Source organism: Eulemur rufifrons, chromosome 8 (assembly GCF_041146395.1).
Source record: "Eulemur rufifrons isolate Redbay chromosome 8, OSU_ERuf_1, whole genome shotgun sequence".
NCBI classification, from domain to species: domain Eukaryota; kingdom Metazoa; phylum Chordata; class Mammalia; order Primates; family Lemuridae; genus Eulemur; species Eulemur rufifrons.
Genome location: NC_090990.1, coordinates 74,653,002 through 74,674,216, shown reverse-complemented (window position 1 = coordinate 74,674,216; position 21,215 = coordinate 74,653,002). Strand labels below are relative to the sequence as shown.

The following is a 21,215-nucleotide window of genomic DNA, read 5'->3' as shown; positions in this document are numbered from 1 at the left end:
CATGCTTTAACCTAATACTACACTCTCTCTCACCTCACTATTTCTTTACATATTACTCCTTCTGCTTAAAACAATCAACCTGTTTAATTCCTACTTGTCTTTAAAAGTCAGCACATAGCTTCTTTTTTTTTTTTTCCACTATGTTGGTAAAGAGATGCATGTAAACACATAGCTTCTTGAAATAAAGTGACCATCTGTATCTGTTTGCCCAGAATGGTCCTTGTTTACACCCGTCGCCCTGATAAAATGAGTAACTGCACGCCCTTTCAGTCTCAAAACTGTGCTGGTTAGAATAAATTACATGGTGAACTGTTTTAGAAGCCTTCTCTGTCCATTCTCTCCCCTCAGTGTGAATTAGCCACCCTCTGTGTTCCCTCAGCAATCTGTCCCCTCATCAGCAGGGGCCATGTCTTATTCATCTCTACCAATGCCTACAACTATGCCTGGCACATGGCAGGTACTAAAACTTTATATTGTTTGCCTTCTAAATTGTTTCAGTATGTTAGTAAATTTCCTTTCAAAATAAAAAAAAAAAAATTAAAAAGGGAGTCAGGCCAAGTCTTTTGGAGTTCGTCAACGATGAGGAAAGATCCAAGTGACCAGATATGAACCTGTGAAACCTGCCAGAGCTAACCAAATGGAACAAGTGAATGAGATAGCAGCTTCCTATGAGAAGCAATCTGAAGAGTCTGAGGATATGTTCTTCATGAAACACATTAGATAAGACAATTTTTTAAAGATACCATTTCAAAATAAATGCTCAGAAGTTCAGCTACATTTGAATCTACTTTTTTTAAAAAACAGTAACTGCCATAACTTCATTCATTCCTCCTAGTATCCAGAATTTTTCTAAATAACCTGAATGTTTTATCTAATTTTGAATATAATCAGAATTCTACACTAAAAGATCCTTACTTGGGCACAAATTACTTATCACTGACAGCTGAAGTGCTTACAAAAACACCCCTTGTTGACTCAGTAAGGTCATATTTAAAAATAAAACACAACTTGCACACAAGTAAAAAATTTTTTAAAAAACTCTTGAGGTTTTCACAATTAGCATAATATGATTTTTATATCATCATAAGGATGAAGACCTAGAAGTAGACAACAGAGGCCAAGAGTAGAAATATCCTAAAAGCCAAATCCTAATGACAATATCCCTATTTAGTAATACTGATGCAGGTTTTCTAACAATGTATACCTATAGCAAACATTATACATCTAAATTTAAGTCAGTAAGTAGTCACTTGGGGAGTCATTTATGACAACTAAGAGGACTAACCCAAAACTTTTGTTTTTCCTTGGAGAATTTTTCGTGGATTAAATCGCATTCTTCTAAATGTCCTCGTTGGTGGCAACTGTTCATCTTTTAGGGATAAGACTTCATTTTTGAAAATGCCCTAAAGAAGTTAAAGCCATGTCATAGAGTGATTATGTCAAACATTGAGGTGTCTGATCCACTGGAATTATAAATCATGTCAGAAGCACTACCATGGTGAAAAGATGGAAAGAGAAGAGAGGAAGCCACAAATATGCTGGGTACACAGTGAGGATAAGAAAGGTTAGAAATGGGCAGTTATGGACAGGAATAAATTATACAGGGCCTTCATACCAAATTATCTGATATATTAAAGAAAGTGAATTGCCTTTTATTCCACTTACTTTTTTTAAATTAAAAAACCACCAATTTAGAATAATTAAGGCAATAGCATTGTGAAATAAAAATATGAAAGTAGAAATTCTATAAACTTTCATCAAGACCCTACTATATACCACAGGATCCCCAGATATATCAAAAGGATTCAAAGATTAACAGGTATCATACTTGCCCTCAACAAGTTTACAATCTAGCTAGAGAAAAATACAGATAAGCAACTATAGTATCAAAGTATTAAGATCTAAGCAAGGTGCTATGAAAGGCAAGAACAATTGATGTTAAACCCAAGGTGGGGGAAAAGTAAAAACTTTATTCTAGAAAGATTCTGAAATCTAAATTTAGGCTTAAAAAATGAACAGGATTTAGGGTGGGGTGATAAAAAGAATGATGTGATATTCTACATCAAGGGAACATCATTAGCAAAAGAACTGTTTTCTTAAGAGGGCAGAGTATATAAGGGGAAAGGAAAACAGTCCTTTCTACTATGACGTATAAAAAATATGTACATTTTAGAGTCAGGCTAAATCTGTTCAAATGTTGATTATAATAGTAGACCGATAGTTTAAAGTATGGCTCTGGAGAAAGACTTCCTGGATTAGAATTCCAATTCTACCGTGTGCTAGCCCTGGGACTTTTGGTAAATTATGTAATCTCTCTGTACCTTGGTTTTCTCTCTTGCAAAGTGGAAACAATAATACCATTAGCTAGAACATGTAAAGTGCTTATAATAGAGCCCGACATGCAGTGAAGAGTCAAAAAATGTTCGTGATTATTATTACACTATTCACTCAGTCTGTGACTGAGAAAAAAACTGAGTGGGGACAATAATATCTACCTCAGAGGATCTCTGCCTGCAGTGACTAGAATATATTAGGCACCCAATTGATTATCCCTAGGTCAGAGATGATGAACACCTGAACAAAAGCAGTGGGTATGGGAATGGGAAGAAACAAGCAGGAAAATTACTAGAAATGACAGGGAGAGGGAATAGGCAGGAGTTAGAAACTAAATGGATATGGAAATGAGAGGGAGAGAAGACCACAAACTCAGAACTGTGTATAGAAGAAGTATTAGAAGCCATCAGCTCCAAACTGATACCCTGAAAGGCAAAGTATTTTTCCCCAAGTCTCACGGACAGTTTGTACCCTGTGTGACCGAAGGACAGTGATTTCATTGACCATAATAAAGGATAACAGTAAAAGAAGCATTCACAGAAACAATAATTAAACATGTTAATTTCACATCCCAGTAAGATAACTATATGGAATTGTCCTGAAGACAATATAAAAAAAAGTTTAGATTTGAAGTCCATGAGTGGAGATGTTGATTTGGAAGGCATTAACATGACAATGATGTGGAAATACAATGATGTAAATCCCTTGGGAAATAAAAACATAAAATCTGAAATGTGAGTCTTGCTTTTGTTTATTAAGATACTGTACCAAAAACTTTAAATGTGCCCTTAAGGAACTTGGTTTAAGTTGTTCCCTGACTGACATTACTCCTAAGCACCTAAAGAAGCAAACTTTGCTCTTAAAAGGCACTTACTATAAGTGCCTCAAAATTATTCTGACAATTAATTTTAAATAGAACAGAAATAGATCCAAGAAGATTCAGATGTTGGCATTTCCAGACACACCCTATAAAACAATACTGCCTATATTTTTTTTAAATACACAGTTTTTTTAAAAAAAGATACCTACCAAAAGTCATAACAGTAACACTGATCTGAGAGAACCAAATGGAATTTATAAAAATAAAATATATAACTGAAATTAAACATATAATGAATATGTTTAACATATTTCACACAGCTGAAAAAAATTATACCACACCAAATGCATATAAATCAGTAGGAAAATAGATTGAGATAGTATTTTAAGTACTTTTACTGTCTGGGAGGATGATAAGTATTAATGATTAACATTTAGATTTAAAAAATGAAATGCATGTCAAAATTTCTAGGGTAACCAGTAAAGGAAAAAAAGAAAGAAAATAACTTGCAAACTACTAGAAGTGGCAAAAATGAAATAATGAAAAAAAAAAAAAAAAGATCAACAGCCTCACAAGTTAACCTAGATAAAACCAACAGAACTGCCTAGCCACTGAATTGAGGGTAAAAAATAACTATTTAAAACCATTGAATTTTGGGGTGGCTTATATAGCAATATATAACTGACATAAATAAAGAGATATTCTTGTGAAAAGTCACGGGTCAAAGAAATCAGAAAATATTGTCAAATGAATGATATATATAACTAATAGTATATTTACAAAAAGAAAAAGTTTACCTAACTTAAGCTTCAACTAAAGCAGTGCTTAAAAAGAACTTTATGGCCGGGCACGGTGGCTCACGCCTGTAATCCTAGCACTCTGGGAGGCCGAGGCGGGGGGATCATTTGAGCTCAGGAGTTCGAGACCAGCCTGAGCAAGAGTGAGACCCCGTCTCTACTAAAAATAGAAAGAAATTATATGGACAGCTAAAAATAAATAGAGAAAAAATTGGCCGGGCATGGTGGCACATGCCTGTAGTCCCAGCTACTCGGGAGGCTGAGGCAGGAGGATTGCTTGAGCCCAGGAGTTTGAGGTTGCTGTGAGCTAGGCTGATGCCACGGCACTCTAGCCCAGGCAACAGAGTGAGACTCTGTCTCAAAAAAAAAAAAAACTTTATAACCTTAAATGTATACATCAAAAAAAAGTCCAAAAAGTTGTAATCTATCTCAGAATATTAGAAAAATAAAATTAATTGAAGTAGAAAAAAATAAAAGAATAGAGAAGCAAAAAATAATGAAATAAAAAACACAACAGAGAGGAAAAGTAAAAATTAAACGTTGGATTTTTAAACAATTAAGACATTTCATGAAATCATGGCAAGACTGATCAAAAAAAAAAAGAATATTAGAATCTAACCGATATTAGAATTGATCTATAGATCAGAAGCAATCCTCACCAAAATCCCAACATGCTGATTCTAAAATCTAGATACAAGTAATATCAATGCAAGAGTTTGTAACTCAGGCACATTATATAACCTGTTTGTAAGAGTCACTGCATTCATAAAATAGGGATCCTCCACAGCATCTATAAAATAGTGTTCCTTTATCAAAATATCCAAGTCCCTTAGAATAAAGGCAGAAAAGCCACATGAAACATCTTACGAAGGGGATTATGTGAAAATGGCTTATAGAAATTGCATAGCTTCCAAAAAAAACTTAAATTTTATATGATTGCAAACTTACAGCAAAGCTGCTACAACAGTACACAGAATTCTCATACCTTTCATCAAGATACCCAATTACATTTTACCACATTTTTTTTATTATTCTTTTCTCTCTACACACACACTTTTTCTAAACCATGAGTTTAAGCTACCCCTAAATAATTCAGTGTTTATTTTCTAAAAACAAGAACTTTCTCTTATATAACTACAGTATAATTATCAAAATCAGGACATTAACATTGATAAAATACTAAAACTAATCAAACCATATGCAACTTTCTCCAATTGTCCCAATTTCCTCTTACCCTGTTCCACCACCCTCTTCCTTTCCACCCTGTTCTCACTCATGCCCTCTACGTAACCAACTTCATCATTTTCTGATTTATCCATCCTATGTTTCTTTTTGTACAAAATGAGCAGATACGTATATATTTGATTTTCCCTTCTTTCTCACATAAAAGGTAGCATACCACAGTCTTTTGCACTTTGCTTTTTCACTTAATAATATTTTCTAGAAATTACTCCCTAGCAGTCCATAGAAAGCATCTTTATTCTTTTTAATAGCTCCACAGCCCTATATTATGTGTAAGGACCATAGTTTATTCAATCACCTTTTATGTAAGAACATTTAGGTTGTTTATGTAAGAACATAAGTTTGTAATAACAAGCAATGTTCTAATGAATAACCTTATACATATGTATTTGCATACTATCAGAGCTGTATCCTCAGTGGGACTGTTGAATCAACAGGTAAACGCATATGTAGTTTTGCTAGCTATAGTCAAATTCCTCTCCACAAAGGCTACAACTTTATAGCAGTGTAAGAGATTCCAGCTTCTCCACAGCTTCACCAATAAAGTATGTCGTTACATGTTTAAATTTTTGCCAATGTAATATGTGAAATAGTATCTTAGTATACAGATTAAATTTACATTTCTCATTTTTAGTAATGTCAATCATGTTTAAGGATCATTCATATATATTAACTCTTATCTGTGATAAACATACATTACAGACATATTCTACAAGTTTGTCATTTGTCTTTTGACATTACAGTGAGTTTTTGACACACACAAGCTTTTTAATTTTATATTGTCAAATTCATCAATATTTTCTTTTGTTGTAGCGGGATTTTTGAGTCATACTTACAAAGGCTTTCCCTACACCCAGGTTATAGTGGAATTCACCCATGGTTTTTTTCTGGCATTTTTCTTTAATGGATTTATTCTTACATATGGTGTGAGGTGTAGATCTCATTTTATCTTATTTCCAATGGCAAAGCAATTATCCTACCAGCATTTATATATTATTCCAGTAATCCGAGATGAATGGAACAATTTTTTAATCTCCTTGAATCCATTCCCCACTTCTCAAAAAAAAACAAAAAAAAACAAACAAAAAAAAAACCCAGACTGAGCAACTAGGATAGCAAAACCAAAAACCCATGGACAACATATATAACAAAACTAGAAAAATAAATGACAATATGTAGTTGTTGATGACAACCTACCAACAGCTACAAGACCTGAATGGCAGCAGTACCTGTGCATCTCCATCAGAGCTTCTCGGTGACTAGGTGCCCAGTCAATGAGCAGCAACAATACATTAAAAAGAATCTTTTTTCTGGCAATGGGTCTCTACAGTGGGTTTAAAATATTCAATAAACCATGCTGTAAACAGATGTGCTGTTATCCAGGCTTTGTTATTCCGTTTCTAGAGCACAGGCAGAGGAGATTTAGCATAATTCTTAAGGACCCTAGGATTTTCAGAATGGTAAATAAGACTTTAAAGTCACCAGCAGCATTAGCTCCAAACCAAAGAGTCAGCTTATTCTTTGAAGCTCTGAAGCGAGGCATTGACTTTCTCTCTCTAGCTATGAGAGTCCTCTCTAGCTAGAGGGCATCTTCTTCCAATGGAAAGCTATTTTGTCTAAATTGAAAATCTGTGGTTTAGTGTAGCCACCTTCATCAATTATCTTAGCTAGATCTTCTGGATAACTTGCTGTTTCACTTTGCGCTTTAGATAGACAGCTTCTTTCCTTAAACCTCATGAAACAATAACCTGCTAGCTTCAAACTTTTGGTCTGCAGCTTCCTCACCTCTCTCAGCCTTCACAGAACTGAAAAGTGTTAGGTCCTTGTTCTGGATTAGGCTTTAGCTTAAGCAAATGTTATGGCCGGTTTGATCTATCCAGACTACTAAAACTCTCTCTATATCAGCAATAAAGCTGTTGCATTCTTATCATCCATGTGTTTACCGGAGTAGCACTTTCAATTTCCTTTAAGAATTTTTCCTCTTCATTCACAACTTGGCTAACTGGCACAATAACACAGCTTTCAGCCTATCTTGGCTTTCCACATGCCTTCCTCACTAAACTTAATCATTTCGAGTTTTTGATTTAAAGTGAGAGATGCATAACTCTTCCTTTCATTTAAACACTTAGAGGCCATCGTAGGGTTATTAATTGGCCTGATTTCAGTACTGTTGTGTTCCAGGGAACAGAGAGGCTCAAGGAGAGGGAGAGATACTGAGGAAGGACAGGGGAGGTCAATGGAGCAGTCAGAATACACAATATTCAAGAATGCACATTTGGGTGACAAAATTATAAGGAAATGCAAAAATTCAATTACTATAGAAGTCAAGATAGCAGTTACTTTTAGTGAGAGGAAAGGTACTGTGATTGGGAAAGGGCATGACTTCTGCAGTGTCTGGCAAAGATCCATCTCTTGACCTTGGTAGTGGTTACAAAGCTATTTTGTTTTATAAAAAAAAAGTCACTGTTACATATGTTCTGTGTCTGTGGTATAATCTACAATGAAAGGGTTTTTAAAAACTCTTAAGGGCATTTCACCATAAAAAAAAAAAAAGAATATTTCACCATGATTATAATATACTCATGTGGCACATAACAATGTTCTGGTCAACGACAGATCACATATATGACAGTGGTCTCATAAGATCATAATGGAGCTGAAAAGCTCCTATCACCTAGTGACTTCCTAGCTGACATAACGTTGTAGTACAATGCATCACTCACATGTATGTGGAGATGCTGATATAAACAAACCACTACACTGCCAGTCTTACGAAACAAGTGTGTATAGTACATAATGCTTGATAATGAGAATAAATGACTATGTCACTGGTTTATTTATTTACTATACTGTACTTTTTAAATGTTACTTTAGAGTGTACTCCTACTTATAAAAAAAAAGTTAACTGTAAAACAGACTCAGGCAGGTGGCCTCAGGAGGTATTACAGAAGGCACTGTTACAATAGGAGATGACAGCTCCATGCATGTTATTGCCCCTGAAGACCTTCCAGTGGGACAAGGTGTGATGGAGGAAGACAGTGACATTATTGAAGAAAGAAAAACAAATTTTTATAAATGTAATGTGACCTAAGTGTACAATGTTCATATAATCTACAGTAGTGTACACTAATGTCATAGGCCTTTACATTCACTCTTGCCTCACTCAGAGCAACTTCCAGTCCTACAAGCGTCATTCATAGTAAGTGCCCTATACAGGTATATTTTATACCATATTTTTACTGTACCTTTTCTATGTTCAGATATATTTAGACACACAAATACTTACCACTGTGTTACGACTGTCTACAGTATTCAGTACAGTTTAACATGCTGTACAAGTTTGTGGCCTAGGAGCTACATATATATACCATATAGCCTAGGTGTGTAGGAGGATACACCACCTAGGTTTGTGTAAGTGCACTCTGTGACATTCGCATGATGACAGTATCACCTAATGATGCATTTCTCAGAACATATCCATGTCGTTAAAGCAATGCATGACTGTATTTTAATGTTAATATACTGTAATAGAATTAACTATTAATTTCACTTTGTATTTAATGTAAAATTTCTTTAACCCTGAATGATTCTTTTGAACCTAAATGCATTTTAAAGAATTTGATTTGAAAGTGTTACTTCTGTCTTTTAGCTTTCACATGACTAATTCAAACCCAAGGAATCTCATAATCAGGTACCCTTTTTACCTTTCTGATTTGATTCCTTACCTATGAAATGAAGATACTAAAACAATTATCTCAAAAGACTTATGAGGATTAAATATAAAATATTTAGAACAATAAGTGTTCGATAGTTTACCGTAATATCTCAGCTTTATGTCCTTCCAGTTCCTTCTTCTCAAATCATAACTCCATTAACTCTACACTTTTGCTCAAGCTGTTTTCCGAATGCCTTTTACTCCTTAGCAAAACACTACATATCTCTTAAGGTCAAGCTCAAATGTGAACCCTCCCACCCCTCAGGTAACAACCAGAATTAAATGTGCCCAATTCTGCTCATAGAACTGTGTTCCTACCACGAGTCTAGTCATACTGAGTTGTACAAATTTTTTATGTATTTGTAGTCCCCCAGGACTGGGATTAGAAATAATGTTCATTTAATTTAGTACCTCAAAGCCTAGCATACTAACATACAACAAACATTCAACAGAATGTATGTGATAAATGTTATATTTCCTCCCACACTGATGTATTCTCCAGTGGGGGGAGGGAGAATAGCTATTTTGTTGAACCATTGATAAAATACAGACAGAAATGTAGTCATTCATCAACAGTTAAATTAGAAATTATATGACACTTAAATAAAAAATGAGATCTTATCACTTATTCTGTCCTGCACTTGCTTCCCACCCCCCACCCCATTACTAAACAACATATCTTGGACCTTACTGGGCATAAAAAAGTCAAATGAGTTCTACAGTTGAAAATGACTTAAATCTAATTTCCTGATGCAATATAACTGTATTCACAGATAAATAAAGAACAATATTTTAAATAAAATATAACCAGAGTTTTTTGTTTTTTGTTTTTTTATCTAGAAATTTGGTGTGAAGGTACAGGATTCTCTCTTATATGGTCTACAAGTTTCTTAACAGGTGAAATCGTGTCTAATTTAATTTTTAACCTTCCTAAATACCCAGTACAAAACTAGCATGAAACAAGTTGTCTTCTCCCACTATAAGAACCAAGAAAGAGACCTGTCTTATTTACCACTGTGTCCTCAGCATTAGTAATTAAATGTTGAATTAAGGTGCAGACTTGTATTAAATCCCCCAACTCTTGAGACAGGACCTCTTAATCATCTCTACACTGAACATCTGAAAATCCAGCATCTGATACACAACAAGCACTCAACTCTAACTTGGTGGCATGATCTTTGTGTTCCTTTCTTTGAGTAGTTCATTGATTCCCTACTGATCTCAAGCCAAGATACTTCCTCCAGCCCTTATTCTGGAAGGAGGAAAAAAATCTCATTCTACTTTAATTTTTTCTTTTCCTGCTTTTTTCTTAAGCTTACCTCCAAGATATACTGAAGAATAGCAACAACACTGAATTTATAGTCAGAAATGTGAAGTTGATGCAAGCTGATACGCAGTATTTTTACAAGCAAAAGTATGCATAGTAAAAGGGATATGTAACAACATGCCAGTACTGTTTTAATCAAAGTTAAATGCATCAGTTGTAAATTGTATCCTAATTTCAGAGAAGTTAAAATGTGAAAAAGGATGCTAAAATGTGGGAAAAAATGTCTATCTTATTTTTCTTTTTTAAAAAATTTTTAATAACCCTTTTGTAGTCTTAAAAAATGCCTATCTTAGAATCAAATGAAATATGATAGTAATCAGGATAAATGATAGGTGTTTTCTCTCTTCCTTTTTCTAGTATTCAATTTTTCTATACTGTATACTTAACTTTGATAAAGTAAAAGTGTTTAATTCTTAAAACTATGAAGCATTAAAATAGTGTTTAATTTTAAAACAACTTTTTAGGTCTAGTCCTATTCACTAAATTAAGATAAACTTACAGAATCATATGTCCTTCTCAGGAGACACCATGTCTCATGCTGCTTACTTCGTAAGTTTAAGAAATTGTACATTTTTTTAAATAGCCACATGAAGTGACATATACACACAACATGCTAACTAAATTATTATTTACCTAGAGAAGTTGCCTCATTCTACACAGTGCATTTATTTTTATTGTCAACAAGTATGAAATATTAAGTCAAAATAATTTAAGCATAGAGTAAATCATATAATCCACTTTTATGTCTATTATTATGGTACTGTTATAGTGGTGAGATTGCTACATCTATTTATAGATATGAAACTAGCTGATTATGCTTTGATGAGCTTTATTTTCAATTTGATACTTTATTAATTTAACTGCATTCACTCCAGACTGACTGTCAATATAGCAAAAGGGTAAGAAATGCATGTTTTTAAAAAACACTTTCGGCACTCTCCCACTGTTTTACCTAAGACACTACAAACCATCTTAGTATGTATAAATAGTTCTCAATGAAGAACACAATCATCTATTATCCAACGAATTTTATCTTTATGCTTATGGAAGGCTATATTCTTGACAAAGATGCCTGAAACAAAAATGACTTACTCATAAAGAGAATGTTATGATGAAAGTCACGTTCTCAAGCAAGGGCCTGATGCCTAAATCTATATAGAAATACTGCGAGTGCCATTTTAGACAACTCTAACATTCTATAAAAATCTTTCCAGAATAAATAATAGAGAAATACCATTTCCCATAAAATTGTATTTAATTTGGCATATATATTAATAATTCCAAAGAAAACACATGAAGATCCTATCTTCCTTATAATTCCAGTTTATATTCTACTGCAAGAGATTAGAAGGTGATGACAGTCATCAAGGTCATGGATGAGTTTAATGTTGATCCCAGGGAAAAAATTATAACTTATTTATCTAAGTGGACAGTATGGCACAGGTACTTAGAAGGAAGTGGTAAATTCTAGGAGCAAGCATGAGTTCACCAAAAAGTTATGTCAGACTAAGTTTACTCTCTTCTCTGAAGGTATCATAAAAATTCTGTAAATTTTGTTTACTATACTACAAAGCATTTGATAAGACACAAAATCAGAGGTTCTCTGCCTTTTCCGTGTAAGAGACAGATCCAAATGCAGCTCAAGGGTCTCATCTTCACAGCTCCATGACCAGAAAAGAAAGACCCTTCCCCCTACCAACTCCACCAGAAACATACCAAAAGAGGGCTTTGACTAGCCCAGTAAAGACCAGGTTATGGAAATTGCCAGAATGCCAAGTCTATTATCAGAAGGAAATGTGCGAAAAGGTGCTGGTAAGTTAAAGAAAGATGAGAGCCAATACCATACCCAAAGGGTGTCAATTAATAGAAAGATTACAGCGGTATTTAGTAAATACACTGTTCTAAACTTAGTCCTGCCCAATCATTTATTTATTTATTGGGAAAATATACAGAAGCAATCTGTAAATGTGCAGGATCAAAAAAGTTTCAGCAGGAGGAATTGACATGCTCATACAAAGTGTAAAAGATCCACATACTCAGGTTTTTAAAAAAAATCAAACACAACAAATCGAGGAGGGGAAAGGGAACTATTAAGCTAAATATGAGTGAGGGATATTTCATTGTCATAAAAATGAATATAACTTCATACTATTTTAATAAAAGCTTAGAATCTACAAGGCAGGTCGCAGTTCTATTCTGTGTCAGTAAGAATACATTTGAATACTGAATCCCATTTAGGACCGCCTCTTTAAGAGGTGGAGAAATAAGGAGTATCACGTTCAAGAAGCAGAAACTGAAAAAATACAAAGGCTTGAAACCATGTCACATAAAACTGACTTACATATTTTCCAACTCAAAAAGTAAATGATTCTATCAATTGGAAAAGGCTTCTTTTGAGAGATTTTCATGGACACATTTGAGGAAATTTTTAGGAAACCTCAACAGTTTTTAAGAAGGTAACAATGGGATGTTTGTCCTTTCAGTTTTCCTTTAGCAAGTACAGGGATAGTTAATGAGATCTACCTTTTACTTACTGAGCACTGGGTTAAGACATTTTCTCCTTTAACCCTTACACTTAACTGCTGAGTTAAATAAATACCATTATCTCTGTTCTACTGAGGCTCGAAAAGGTTGAGTAAATTGACCAAGGTTATAGGTCTAGCACATGGTTAACTAAAAATTTTAACCCATATCTGACTCCAAAGACCATGTTTTACACTATGCCAAAATGCCTCCATAATGAAGATCAAGTTTCTGCATACAAAAATGTTCACTCTTACAAATTATAAAATACATGCAAATTAAAATAATCTTACATTATTTTCCATCTCTAAAGTAGAAAAAAAATTAAACACCCCCTGATGAGTAGACAATTAACATACATAGTATTGCAAATTGGCACAATTCTTGAATAGTATGTCAATTTTTCCAGAATGTTCATACCATTGCCACAAACACTAAGGAAGTTCATAAACTTCCATTCATTAATCCTATTTCTAGCAATGTATTCCAAGGAAGTTATGCAGCAGAGATAAAAATGTTCACCTGCAAAACTAAACAGAATTATCTATAAAATTTCTGAAGGCAATCTAGATGCTCAACATTAAGAGCAAAGTAAACTATGATACAGACACACAGAGGAATATTTATGTATTTCTTTAAAAGTATAGTTACAAAGGTCATGTATAGGGAAATACAACAAAGATGCTTTAAATCAAGACATGCATAACTAGGCAAAAATATACATATAAATAAGGAATAAAAGGGAATATACAAACATAAAACTATGTGTTGTATGGTTATGGCATTATGGATGATTTTTAAGTTTTTAAATTGTCCTTAATGTTTATACCCTATTGTTAACTGTCAAAAGCAGGCTACAAAATTATAAGATACCATTTTATATTTCTGAGATTTGCTTTACCCACGCATATAGGGAGTATAAATGGTCAGCTCCTAAAGAGCTCATAATATACTTAAGGAGATAACATTCACATTTGTAGCAAGAGAAATTTGTTACTTAAAACAACAGTAACCACAGCCCTAAGAAATGAGCATCTCAGAGGCAGAGTCATTCAACAAATGTGAATGCCTACTATATGCCAGCCACAGTTCTAGCCACTGGGCTACAACAATGAACAAAACACACAAAAATTCTTGTGCTCCAATTCACAATTGCAAAGATGTGGAAACAACCCAAATGCCCATCAATTCATGAATGGATTAGTAAACTGTGGTATATGTATACCATGGAGTATTACTCAGCTATAAGAAATAACGGAGACATGACATCTGTATGGTTCTCCTGGAGAGAGTTGGAACCCATTATATTAAGTGAAGTATCCCAAGAATGGAAAAACAAGCATCACATGTACTCACCAGAAAATTGGTTTCCCTGATCATCACCTAAATTCACATCTGGGAATGATACCAATCAGATATCAGACTGAGGTGGGGGTGGGGGGAGGGGGTGGGTGTATGCCTACATGATGAGTGCTTTGCGCACCGTCTGGGGAATGGTCACGCTTGAAGGTGCTGACTCGGGGAGGTGGGGGATGCGAGGAGGGGATGGGTATATATCTACATGATGAGTGCAATGCGCACTGTCTGGGGAACGGACATGCCTGGAGCTTTGACTTGGGGGGACAGGCGGTACATGGGCAACGTATGTAACCTGAACTTTTGTATCCCCCATAATAAGCTGAAATAAAATAAAATAAAATTCTTGTGCTCATGGCACTTACATGCTAGCAGCAAAGACATACAATATACAAGATATATATGTAAAATAAATAGTGCATTTTATAATGATAAGTGCAAAGGATAAAAGTAAACCCAAGAAGGTGGACACAGTGTGTGTACAGATGATGGTATTTTAAATTGTGTGGCAAAAGAAGGTCTCACTAAGTTGTCTGATAAAAGACTGAAAGAAGGAAGGAAGTAAACATCATGAATATTTGGGGAAAGATCATTCCAGGCAGGGGGAACAGCAAGTGCAAAAGCCCTAAAATAGAATGCCTGCCCAAGGATGCTAATATGCCCAAAACTGCGAAGAGTAATTAAACACCCTGCACCTGGTTTCCCCTAGCAGCCCACTGACACCTACACAGTTCTCGGAACAGTGCTCTGGGCCTGATTTGCTTCAGTTGGGTTCAGTATACAGCTGCTTTTGCTGGCAAATCCTTTCAAGCTTTTTTTCACCTATGGTTGCTTAAGCATCTCCTTTTTATTCTGAGGATCCAAACGGGGCCAACCCATATAATAACATCCACTCACGGTTCATCCTAAAGGTTTCATACAGCTCCAGCCTGACAACCAAAATGAGTGACTGAGGCAAGAATCTCAATCAATGGAGGTTTATTAAGCCAGAGCTTTAGGGTGTGCCCAGAGTAAAAACCTTCCAAAGAGGTTTTCGGGAGTTAAACAGGGGAAGGCATGTAGAAAGAGGGACGGTAGGCAGAAGAATGATTGATCTCATCTTGTCTTTGTTCTGTACCTGGGAAGTTAAGCTTGTAGTCAACATTGTGTGGAAATGACCAGACTTTAGTTTTAGGAGCTAGACTTAGAATGCAGACCTAAAATTACAATTGACATGTCCTTGTTTATGGGAGGCCAGCAAAGAATTTACTTATGAATGATTTTGGAAGTCAGTCATCTGGGAGATGCTTGAGGCATTTTGCCTGTCCTTTTGTCTTTCTGTGGGGGTCTGGCTAATGTATGCTTTGACACAAGGTTGTGAAGCAATAACTATTCATTTGAAAGAGGGTGTTGCATGTCTCAGCCTCTAGACTTAAATTTCCCTTTGGTATAATGAGTTTGGAGGTCCTGAGGTTTTTTATTTTCCTTTACAAGCTTCTCAAGTGACTTTGCAGAACACTCAGTGGGCCTGTGAAAATGAGAAAAGTGAAGCTAGCCCCTTTTACAGCTTGATCTGAAAGAAGCAGATCTAAGGGAGGACAGCTGAATTTCGAGTTTGCAGGAAAGTTGTAGAGGGATTAGTTGGAAGGGAGTGCAGAGAGTAAGAAGACAGAGATATGAGGACACCCAATGGGTAAAGAAAAGGTCTAGCCACAGGCCAAATGGCTGAGAATCAGGAAAAAAATAGTCAAAAAATTTCCAGTAGTGGGAATGCCCAAAGAACTCCTAAGAATTTTAAGCTGATCGCTATGCTGGGATATATTCCCTGCCCCTCCTCCCAAATTTTCAAAAAAAACTACTACAGATACCTGCTTTGTGACTGATACTTTAGAGAAATCAAAGCAGACACCAAAAAAGAGATCAGGCTCAAGAGACAAGATGTAAGTGGGATCTAAAATAGAGCAGAAGCAAAGAAGTGAAGTAAAAGAAACATAAGCTCCTTGAAACTCCTCAGAAATATTTGGGAGAGGAAACTGTTCTCACCATTTTATAGACTGGGGCTTTAAAAAGGTTGAAGAATCCCCCCCATAAGCGGGTGGACTTGGGTACACACAGCTAGATTACACCCAAGTAATGAATAGGTAAATAAGAAAGGTTAAAAAGGGGTGGTCATCATTTAAATCATCTAGAGTAGTTAAATAATACTTCATGGAAGGGGTGACTCCCGATCTCACCCTTTAAGGATGATAAGAGCTGGAGAACAAAGGATACAAAGAGATATTCCAGGTATGGCTAATGGTATGAATAAAGCTCCAAAGCCACGAATAAGGACGGCCTGTTCAAAGAACAATGCAGAAATTGGCCTATTTGAAACACACAGTACCCGCTGGAAGGCAATGGCATGTAAGATTAGCCAGGTAAAGTGAGACCAGACTAAGGAAGGCTCTGAAATCCAGTATGAGCAATCTGAACTTTATTTGACAAGCACTAATAGGAAGGGAAAGAAACTGCTTTGTTCTGTTTTTTGGAGGTTTTAAGATAGTAAAATACTGTGGCAATATAGATTGGTCCCTTTCCCTGACTTCTAAAATTGGCCCACTGATTTCACATATTACCTAGGTTATGTCATACACTCCGAAGTACACAACTATTACATCTATGAGCATAACACCTCTATTCATGTTTGTACTAGTCCCACATCTCCAACTGCCTGTCAATTACCCTTAAAAGTTCTCCAACTATCCTATATCATTTATCTTCTCCATATATACTTACTGAGTATCTATCCCATGACAAATCCAAACTAGGAATTTAAAGATGACTCAGTCCATGCCTACAAGAAACTCAGGGTCTAATGTAGGCAGAAGCCAAGAAAACAAACTAGTATAATACATAGTGGAACTGCCAGAGTAGAAGAATGCTTAGGATATCATAAAAGCAGAGGACACCTCCATCAGTTTGGAGATCAGGAAAAGATAGAAAACATCTAAGAGAAAATGTTGACTGAGTCTTGAAGGAAAATAAATATTAGAGGGTGGGGATGACAGTGATTACAATTAGGCTGGGTAGAGCTTGTCATACAGAGACTACAAGATATTCCATATGGCTGGATGAGGAGGAAAGGTAGGCAAGGACCAGATCATGAATACAAGAAGTTTGTATTTTACAGTAGCTGAAAGATTTTAATGAAGGAATATTAGGATTACATCTGGGTATCTTAAAAAGAGGTCTGGTGGCAGTGGAAAACAGATTGAAAGGACACCACAAAGTTTCTTCCAACCATCAATGCAACAAAAATTTGATAAAGGCTGCTATAATGTTCAATTTATTCCCATTATCCACTCCCTTTTTAAGCTTAGGTCACATCCTTCATAAAGCCTTCCCTCACTCTTCCCAAACACCGTAATCTGGCCTTTCTCAGAACTGCTAAGGCATGTCTGTGTGTGCACTTCATTCTGTCATCACCTTTCATTTTTAACTACTTTTTGTTTAAGTTTCTTCTCCCTAACAAGAAAAAGATGTCTTATATTTTTTAAATGTATGTAATATATTTATACACACATACATATATATGTGTATATATATCCTAAAGCACCAGCACAGTAACATAACATACTGAAGGAGACGCTGACTTTGAAATGAATAAATGGCCCTCCTTATCCATGAGTAAAAAGTTTCCACTTTTACCCATAAATAATAAAAAAATAAAATGTATGAGTAGACAAAACTAAGGTGAAAAAATTAGCACAGTCATGGTGTGAAATGACCGGAATGAATACAAGGAACTTTCTGGGTAGATATAAATGGTCTAATCTGTGATGGGTTGTGTTACACAAGTATATCCATTTGTTTAAAAAATGTAAAATTGAGATTTGTTCATTTCAATGTATATAAATTTAGCCTAAACCCTGTAAAAATAAGGAGTGAGCAGGAGGTAGATATAAAGAAACAATAGCAGAATGTTGTTGGTACTTTTAGGGGAAAGCGTACAGGGGGATCATTTTGTTATTTTATTTACTTTGTATATGTGTGAAATTTTCCATAATACAAGGTCATACACACCCACACATATGAGGTTTAACTGAATGAAAAAAAGTACATTAACAAAAATTTAAAATAACCCAGAACATTAAATTACTCATTCTAATGTTTGGAATAATGTTACATTGTAACTTTTAAAATGGTTTTACTAGCTCTATTAACCTATCCAGTTCCAAGGGAATATATATTCTAAGACAAACCTACTGTTTACAACATAGACAAAAGGTCAAGCAGCCACCAATTCCTTAATTAAGCAACAGGTATTAAAATTAACTAGTCCTGTTACCAAAGACATCCAAAAAGCTAGTAAAATATAAAGTTAGAATCTTCTAATCTTCAAACTGTGACACCAAAGTTAGTTACTGAAAAATATTCCTAAGAGTCTGGAAGTATACCATCTACAAATATTTACCAAAAAAATGTCATTCTTAATAGTTTCAAAATTGTTCAATCGTTTTATTTCAGCAATTTAAACTTCATGCTTATCTGCTCATAATCTGTATTCTCCTCCCACAAAATATTTAATGTGTAAAATAAAGATTTTCCCTATTCGTCCCAATGTAAAATACTAACAACAATCTTTTGTTCAGCAAATTACCTGCTGAATAATTTAATCTCCCCAAAAGTTCACAAAGTTTCTCAAAAAGAAATTTTTAAAGCATTTTACAATGGCAAATGAGCAGCTAAAATTATTTAACAAGACAAATCCTATTATACTATTTTACTCCTATTGCAACTAATTCTCACTAGATAATGTTTAAAATTTCCCTTACGCAATAATCTATGGTCTTATAAATCAGTTTATAGTAGATCTTGGACTACTACTGGAAGGGTGCATTGGAAGAGTTTCTGGGGTGCTGATAATATTCTGTTTCTTGATCTGGATGCTGATTACACAGGGGTGTTCTACTTGGAAAAATTCTCCAAGCTCTACACTTATATGTGTACTCTTCCCTATGTATGTGATACTCCAGTAAAGTTTTTTTAAAAAATCATAAAAGTAAGCCAGTGCTGTTAGGGCTTTCCTCAAGTCCCCTACCCCATGTTAAAATAAAACACCTGTTCTATGCTTAAACACTTCTCTGAAAAAATATAATTAAAATTAAAGCATATAACATGTTCTATTGTTATATTTCCAGATAATAGGTAACTTCCATTTGCAACTGGAAACTCAGAAGGCATACAAGCCAATAGAAAAATGTGTTCTATATTTATATTTTTATATCATTTTAAAAGCAAACTGAATAGAAGAAAAGTAGTAAGTACTGTAGTGTCTGGACTATGATGAAAATCATTTTCAACTTTGTTAAGCAGATTAAAGAAGGAAAAGAAAGACCATCGATTCAGATTTTAGTAAAATAGGAGAAGGCTAGAAAGAACTTCGTGGAAAGGGGACTATGACCTAAGAGTTCACCTCTCAGTGTTTTAGTCCAAATCCTACTACTGATTAGATATTTTAGGCAAACCAAAAACGGGAGGCAACAGTACCTGCCCAGAGGGATGAACGAAATAAAATACATGAAAGCAGCACGCCAAGATTTAATATGAAAAATCTAATGACTGGCAAATGCTTGAGAAAGAACATTTCTCATTCATTTGCTGAAGGCAAGTGTAGCCCAGCAAATAAAAATTGTTATGCCTGTAATTGCACAACCGTAACTCAGTTCTCTCTCTTCCTTTCTCTGATCTTATAACCTCCCAAAGTTAAATCTAAACATTAAAATTCTCTCATAGTGGAAGGAGTAGAGTGTAACTACAAAGAAGCTTGATCCTCACCTAAAATACACTTTAACCTTTCACCTACAGTATCAAGGGAGGGAATACTGCCCTCCAAGTATGACAGAATAGATTCAGCCTTTACCCATGAAATTCCAGGGCGTTCACCGACCAACTCCAAGGGGGCATCACTTTAGAAGGCAATCGTGCCAAGAGGACCCAGGACAGACAGTACACACGAACCACCTCGCGAATTTCAACAGCAATTACTCAGGAATCGAGCCAAACAAACCTCAGCCAAGTGACTTAGATAACAGCGTCCAGGCTGGCGAATCCAATCCCCATCCTCAAATCACACACCCACGTCCCCAAAACAAATCCTTCACAGTCTGTCTGGAGATGAGAGAGCAAAACTAGAACACACCAGAAAGTTGACACAGAGAAGAGGTGGTATGGGGAAAAGTGCGGGGGGGACACACGGCTTCCCTCCTCCCGCCCTCGACAAGAGGCGATCGACTCGGGCTGGGGCGCGGGTTTGTTTGCTGGCGTTGGAGAAAGATTCACACTCGCTGGGGCAGAGCGAGGTCGCCGGACAGGGACACCCTGACATTGAAGCCTGGCAGCAGTCCGCCCTCCCCCTTCCTGACCCCGCCGGGCAGAGGGACCCGTCGGCCGGGCGCCGGCGGGGAGGGAGAGCGTGCGGGGAGCGCCCGCTCGGGCCCGGGCTGGCTGCGGGGCCAGGAGCCTTCTTACCCGTGCAGGCCGAGGGCGCGGCGCCGCTTGTGGAGCACGAAGAGCAGCAGGAACGCGGCCCCCGCCAGCGAGGAGTTTCGCGCCGTCAAGTACTTGCTGAAGGCCGCCATGGCTCGGCCAGCGGGAGCAAGCCGTCAAAGGGGACGCGGCAGCAACTACCTTAGTGCAGGAAGCGCGGGGGAGACTGGGAGGAGAGGGGCGCGCGGAGAGAGGGCGTGTCGGCCGCACAGGACCGCCTCCTGGCGCGCGCCGCCGCGCCGCTCGCGCGCCGGAGCCCACCTTGGACTTTGGCTCGGCGGGAGCGCGCGCGGGCGCTTCGGAGGCCGGAACAGTGCCGGGGCGCGCTCTGCGCACGCGCGAACCTCTGCGGGTCTCCGGAAACGCGGCGGCTGGATGCTGCAGATCCACCCGCTGCTGCAGCTCACCCCCGCGAGGCTTTGTTGCTGCCCCTGCCTTCCTCCTTCCTCCCTATCCTCAGCCCACACACCCCGGCTTTCACAGGAACTGGAAGAGCGGGCCCTGCCTCTCCGCTCCGCTGAGGGGCTTTCCCACCCTCTTAAAGGAGCCCGGGAAGAAGGGCAGCGGCCCCACCGCGGAGCATTGACACAAAAC

At 36.7% G+C, this 21,215-nt stretch overlaps 1 protein-coding gene across 2 annotated transcripts in view; it reads right to left on the bottom strand.

Moving 5' to 3' along the window:
• The window catches only part of ABCD3 (ATP binding cassette subfamily D member 3), an 80,199-nt gene extending 59,407 nt beyond the window's left edge, over positions 1-20,792 (bottom strand). Inside the window, exon 1 of one of the 2 annotated variants that reach the window (XM_069478235.1) lies at positions 20,604-20,792. In XM_069478235.1, the coding sequence (XP_069334336.1) occupies positions 20,604-20,713 (110 nt within the window). In that variant the 5' untranslated portion in view covers positions 20,714-20,792. The remainder of the gene's footprint in view (positions 1-20,603) is intronic. The other variant, XM_069478237.1, reaches the window with a different exon arrangement.
• Between the last annotated feature and the right edge of the window lie 423 nt (positions 20,793-21,215).